The 7,037-nt window shown below is 33.6% G+C and overlaps 1 protein-coding gene across 1 annotated transcript in view; it reads right to left on the bottom strand.

The window, feature by feature from the left end:
- Window positions 1–4,451: 4,451 nt before the first annotated feature.
- LOC111389902 (two-component response regulator-like APRR2) overlaps window positions 4,452–7,037 on the bottom strand; it is a 6,038-nt gene continuing 3,452 nt past the window's right edge. Inside the window, exons 6-10 of the mRNA XM_023014886.1 lie at window positions 6,702–6,846; window positions 5,924–6,193; window positions 5,731–5,799; window positions 5,544–5,615; window positions 4,452–4,983 (exon numbers count right to left, since the gene is read on the bottom strand). Of these exons, the coding sequence (XP_022870654.1) occupies window positions 4,819–4,983; window positions 5,544–5,615; window positions 5,731–5,799; window positions 5,924–6,193; window positions 6,702–6,846 (721 nt within the window). The 3' untranslated portion in view covers window positions 4,452–4,818. The remainder of the gene's footprint in view (window positions 4,984–5,543; window positions 5,616–5,730; window positions 5,800–5,923; window positions 6,194–6,701; window positions 6,847–7,037) is intronic.

The following is a 7,037-nucleotide window of genomic DNA, read 5'->3' as shown; positions in this document are numbered from 1 at the left end:
CTAGTTTCAAAGTTTTAAATAACTTTATTTGTACAAAAATTAAAAATAACTTTATCCGATAAAAAAAAGTTAGATAAGATTTAAGCTATAATGCTAAATATTATGTAATTATGCTTTTGAGATTTGTCATTTTATTGAAAGCTTCAACAATATATATAAAGTTTCTATAAGTTTATTAAATAAGATTTGTTTAGTTGAAAATTAAAATTATGAAAATAGTCTATTCTTGCATTTTGAAAACTTGGAAATTGTATAATTTACTAATTGTAATAATTATTAAGTACATGTAGCATTTTATAATTTTAAATATTTGGTTGGTATTATCTTAATTATTATAGAATCTTTAGAATGATTGAAAATCTAAAATAATATTAAAATATAAGAAAATAATTTTTTTACATCTAGAAAGTTTGAAATTTGGCCTCCACGTCTAACTACGCTTTATGTTTTTTAAAACATTGCTAAATACCCTTGAATTTGATGAATAATATTCTAAATTTCGACTCAAAGGAAGAAATAGAGGCCATTGTAGAGTCAATTCGTCATAGTTCGCTTTCACATGGTGAAATGAGGTTAGGAAGCATATTGTTCATTTAATATGAATTCTAGGTACCTCGTATAATTTCTCACCAGGTGAAAAACATGAATGGTCCCTAAAATTTTAGTTGTGTGCAAAAAAGTTCCTAAATATAAAATCGAAATTCCGTAGTCCTTTGAGTCTTAAACTCATTAGTCTCAAAAAGAAATTTCGTCCAAAATTACTAACGGATGCGCTACATATACGAAGGAAATATGATCTGACATCCCTTTTAACGTTACCTGGACACCTGATATAACAACAAGAATAAAATCACAAGAATTTTTAAAGGTAGACTTTTTTCCCGAAATCAAAACCAAGTAGAATCGATTGGTTTGGTTTGATTTCGATTATTCTACTAAATAGATCAATTTTGGTACTATGCACCGAGAATCGATCAGTTCAGTACGATACTCAATACTGCATAAAAATCAGTAGTGTATTCAGTCATCCTAAATTTCTCTTTCTTCTTGCATCAAGATGCACACATCTTTTAATACTAGATCCCAAAATTATCTCATATCAAAATTCTATTTTCCAGGAACTTTTTCTCCTTTCTTCTGTAGCAAAACCTAATAGGTAATCAAAATTCAAGTCTATATAATTTTTAAATACGTTACAAATTCATAGTTTTAATGTAACTCAATAGGAAAAATATATTTTTAGTTCAATATTTCATAAGGATTCAAATTTCTCGTTATTTTTAAAATGGTCGACCATCAAGAATCAAGTTTCTCAAATATTACTAAAGATAATTAAGTTATAAATACTACAGCTTTTGAACCTAGGATTTCAATATCGACTTTCATTCACTCCCCACTTGAAAGACGCAAGTCCCTCCTCGTGCGGATTCTTCCTTTTGCTCCTTAGCCTATGGGGTATTAGCACATATATTTTAATATATATTGTTATATGAATTTTTGATCGAAATTTTACCGTTTATGTTATGCTTAATAGTTTATCATTTTTTTGGCATTTATGGGTTGACATTTAGTTTTGGAGTGATTTTTGTTTGAAGTATTTTTAATTGATTTTTTTTATTGTTAAATTACAAGAATGACAAGCAATTTCATGCTCTCTCTCTCTCTCTCTCTCTCTCTCTTGTTTTCAATCTATAAATAGTTTCATACTTTATTTTTATAATTTTTTCAATATAAAGAATCGAATTGAATCGAATTGGAACTGATTGGTTTAGTTTCGGTTTGATTTTATAGTTAGATATAGGATCAATGATTCATTTCTAAGATTTTTATTGGTACTTGGTTCAGTTCAATTTCCTTTAGAATCAGATCGCGCTCACTTCTACGATAATTTTACAAAGGAAAGAAAATGCTTTTATCACGCTTGAAGAGTGGAAGGAGAAAAATAGCGCACAACAGAGGATTTGGAAAGTCAAAGTTTAGTATTATTTCTTAATTTTTTATTTATAATTGCACTTTCTGAGCCTTGTGGACCCACACTGGTAGGGATTTTTTCAGATATACATTTAGCAGAATTTCATTGACGGTTGAACAAAATATAAATAGGAAAATGCTATGTACACATAGCATTACACCCTCCTCACATAGAGGGAAGTCCACACAAAATAAAATATTCGTAGGCCCTCCTTCATGTGAGAGGGGTGTAATATATTGTATACGTCTCATGACGTACACATAGCATTTTCCAAATAATTTTAACACATCAATCACATACTGCCATCAAACTGCCCCAGAAGAATCCCTTGTACAATGGGCTTATTCCTAATTTGTCTACTTACCCTGCATACGTGACACACTAGTGACCATAGAGCTCGGGGCATCACATGTACTGATGTTTGTTGTTCCACCAACAAATGTTTGTCAAGTAGATAAACATTTAAAATTTTAGAGCTAAAAAAATGTTTTTTCAGTTCATTACAGAAAAAAAAAAAAAAAAAAAAACCCTTGTCTCCATCCTTGGATCTCATAAAATATGTGTATAAATAGCAATTTGATTTGCCAAACATAGTACTGCGGAGCTTTAAGAAGCATAATTGACTAGTTCGATGTGAATACTGAGTATTGGCTAATGTTACTGATGAGCTTACGTGAATAAAGAAATTGCTTCAAGAACTTGGGATATCTTTCTCACTTCATCCAGTTGTTCGGTGTTGTTGAAATTTAATGATTTTATTTAGGGGGTAGAAAAATTCTTCATTGAGTGAGACGATTAAGAGCGACTTTTCAAATGCAACATGTGCATGTTGAAAAGTTATGATTTTTCGGATTGGGTATGATTATTCAAAGAGGTGCATAATGAATAGACATAATAAACATTTGTATAGTGTGCGATCTACACCATCAGATCGTATCTCAAGATCTAATTATCCAAATTAATCTATGTCAAAAGGTGCACATATTCGAAAAATACAAATTTAATTTGTAAATTGAGCCGATTTCAATCCATTTCCTTCATTTCAAAATCAATTTAAATAATTGATGTTTAATTTCTTCCTTCTTCAAATTTTGTCAAAATGACTATCAAATTATTTTTGAGTTTTAGATATTAATTTTGGAAGACACCTTGTATCTTGAAAATAGACATTTGTTTCATCATGTTAGTACCAATGTAGAGAGGAAAAGATTTTCAATCACATACCTAGCTTCTTTTTATCTCGTTCTAATTTAATTTTGCCAACTGGTGTGATGATCAAAGAGTTGATGCATTAGCCACTAATCATGTCTTCCATGTCCGTACAAAACCCCATTTGATGTAGCTAGAAAACATATTTTCAGTAAATTTTGTTACGTGTTGATGAAATTTGAAATTGAAAAATTATGAATGATGAAATATGTGATTAAAATAAATTATTGAATTTACTTAAACTTTTGTGTTTAACCTACACCAAATTGGGGCTAAAAGAAATGGAATTTTCATTTTAGTCGCAATAAAGATCGAGCTACTCATTTGATTTGTTCCTTGGTTCTTTTTCTTGAGCAAACATTTGATATCTTTATCAAACCTCTTGGGGCATCTCAAAGAATCCAGCTGCTCAAGATCAAACTTTGCTCCTGTTTGGTGTAACTTAAAATCAAAATTTTAAGTCAAAATCAACATATAATTTTAATTACACATTTCATCAACTTTTCAACCACGCATTTCATTAACTTTTATCAAAATTTACTAAAAACTTAATTTTTTTAGCTACACGGGGACTTAATATTGAATAATTCCTTCGAGTTGGATGGGGTTATTGAGAATTTGAGAGAACTATAAACATACAAAGGGATTCCCCAACCGTCAATTTGTCATCTTAAAATAATGCTATTTAGGGGGCGTTTGTTTCCCATTTTTGTAAAAATGATAATGAAAAATATAACCGTTATGAGCCTCAATAGATATTCAATTTTGGTAACTTGATATAATGAATAACGGTCATATTTTTTAATTTAATGGAGAAAGAATGAAAAACAAACAGGAGCTTAATCTATAGTCGATATTATATGATTCATTTAATTATGTATTTTATTTAATGACATTTGATGTCACATAGACCAATATTGTAACACAACCGATGATAAATAACCATCTTAACGTGAATGAAACTAAAAACGTGCAAGAGCCCCCAGGGCATATCTCCCAGTGGCAAAGGAGAGGGCGGATAGGGCTCAGCGTGGCAGTGTGCAGAGTTCGATTCCCCGCAAGGTGGAATTGGCTTTGTTGCAAGCGGGAGTTACCATATGGGTTAACAGCCTTGACCTATCCATGTGCTCTTTACCCTGACTCCTGGAAGGCACATCCTGAAATTTACCTCCTCCATGATGGCTCGAGGCAGATTAGTGGAGGCCCTTAAGGTTGGAGTTCAACCTTTTAACTAAAAACTTGCAAGAACCCAAGATTTATAAATGCAAACACCTTTATCCCAAATTCAGAAAAAGTGTCATTCATTCAGAGGTCCATTCATTATATCTCAGCCCCACAGTGCCCAAAATAATGCAAATCATTATTCACCAAAAGGGTGTCAACAGCACAAAATGGAGCACCCAATTACTGCAAAAATCCGATGTTGCAATACGACAAATAGATGGGTTTAGGATTTTCTCTACTTTTATTTACAACCGCAATTTGGTATCCATGGTACGTGGCTCATTTTCTGCCATAAGTGAAAAAGAGCAGCACTACAGTGGATCTCTGTACATCTGACTCCTGTTCTCAAATTGGGGTCTGATTGGTTGGTCTGCTCACCTGCTGGTGGACCAAAGACAGAAAATTGAGCCACGTCAGCGTAAATGAGAGCCGTTGATGCGAGGAGGGATGGAGTTGATGCCTTTTTTGGAGAGTTCATTTAGGACAGTCTCAGTTGAAGGAGGCTTTAGGCCTAATGGGAGGGGCAGCCATGGCTTGTCAATTGCCTCTTTAACAATCTTGTCAATTATCTCCTCTGCCTGCAGTGTGCAATAGGAACTTATGATTTGAAAAAATATAAATAATTAATGCGTCCAACGTATCAAAGAAATTGACTCCAAAAATTTATATTATCGTCATCCCATAAAAGTGCACTACTGACTTGTTAAATGGTAATTGCACATCTCATTCGATTGGGTTGGTCAAATCCAAAAAGCCCTACGATAAAGTCATAGAAATTTTTGCGGGATATAAATATCCGTAAACACAGGTATTATTTACGAATTCTTTTCGTGTCATTCTGTACAAGTGATGTGGTTCAGACATTTACATACTAAACCACTATTTAACTTGGGAATGTTTTGCAAGTTCCATAAAACACAATGACTACACTTGCAACCAAGTAATAGACAGGATGGGACGGGACAGTATAATGGACAAAATTTTAGTATCTTTTTCTTTCAAGATACCGTCAAATACCCTTAGGAGGTTTGGAATAGCTGATAACCTGAAGAGAAGGAAATCTATATCTACTAGGATGCTTCTTTGCCACAGGGAGGGAGAGTATATAAATTGAAGAAACCAAATAACATAACCTTACCGGGTATGCATCAAATGAAGGCATGCCAACTCTATTATGCATTTCATTAGCATTGTGAAATCCAGCTGCATTCTGCATCACGTAACCGAGGTCTTTTAAGAACTAGGCACATCTCCAGCACACAGACTCGCATAGAGTTTAAAATTAACGCTGAATTTATAGATTTATGAAGAAATAATAAACTCACCTGATGAAAAGGCAGACATGATCCTTGTGGCGATGGCATCACAGGGCATCCCCAGGCATCGGCGTGCATCTGAAATAATAAAAATTATCAAATATAAGGTCAGTCATGCAACCCAGCTTAGTCACGTAGATACAACCAATTGGACACATTAGGGTACAAGTACACTTTTAAGTTGAACGGAAATTGATTGTACCCCAGAATAAGGTTTCCAGTGCCAACTTTCTGTAGGTTGCCATCCAGAATAGTAAGGTGAACCCCACATTTGGACAGGACTCGGATAACTTCCCGGTGGCATCCAGGCAGGATAGGCATGACCAGCAGGGTGAACATGACTAGAATGAAATTGTGGAAATGCCATGACAGGTTTGTGCAGATAATGACTTCTTTGTGCTGAATCTCTAGGATGAGGCCACCTCCGGTCATCCGCCTTTGGCAAAATGTGCCGCCTATGCATTCTGTATTTCTGCTTAAATTATCTCCTTAGAAACTTATACGTCAGTAAGAAAATTTTAGCCACGTTCTATATAAGTATTCCAAACCAAGAATAGAATAGTTTTCCACCCAAAAACAACTGAGGTAACATAAAAATTAATGTTATTTTCGGTTGGTTCCTTCATCCTTGTACAAATTCATTGATATGCCATTCCAAGTCATAAAATCCATCGTGTGAAAGGATGCAATTATAATGGATGGCATCTACGTGCAGATATACTTCTTCTTCTCAATCATTATGACTTTGATAAATAGATTTCTATTAATTTCGTCATTTATTCTTCCTCTTGTTTAATCAAAAATAAAAAGGCAAGTAAACCTTTAATAAATATGTATCATTTGACATCAGGTTACTTAATCTTTGTGTTTCAGCGTGTAGACTTAATGTTAATCCTTACCAATTGATATTTAAGATTACGATTACAAAATTACTTCAACCATGAAAGAGGAAAAGAAAAAGAAAAGCCACAGTGACTCACCTGGAGATGACTTGCTATGTTATGTCTAGTTAAACCTTCCACTTTCATTATTTCTAATATCCGGGAAGGGATCGCCTGATCCACGCCAAGTTGCTCTACTGCTTGTACAAACTTTTTGTGTAGTTCAGGTGTCCAGTCTACCTGCATTCAAAGCAAACCTGAATAACCGTCGTCTGCAGATATGTCATCTAAATAACGCAGGATCATTGGAACCTTCAGTAAAGTGATGACTACATACTGAGAGACTAAATTAGAACGTAACAGTAAAGTGATGATGAATTCCATTTAGCTCTCCAATTAAAAGAAATTGCACATATGCAGTTCACTGAGATCCAA

Source organism: Olea europaea, unplaced genomic scaffold (assembly GCF_002742605.1).
Source record: "Olea europaea var. sylvestris unplaced genomic scaffold, O_europaea_v1 scaffold630, whole genome shotgun sequence".
Lineage (NCBI taxonomy): Eukaryota > Viridiplantae > Streptophyta > Magnoliopsida > Lamiales > Oleaceae > Olea > Olea europaea.
Note: the sequence above shows the minus strand (reverse complement) of the source record. Positions and strands in the feature narration are given on the sequence as shown.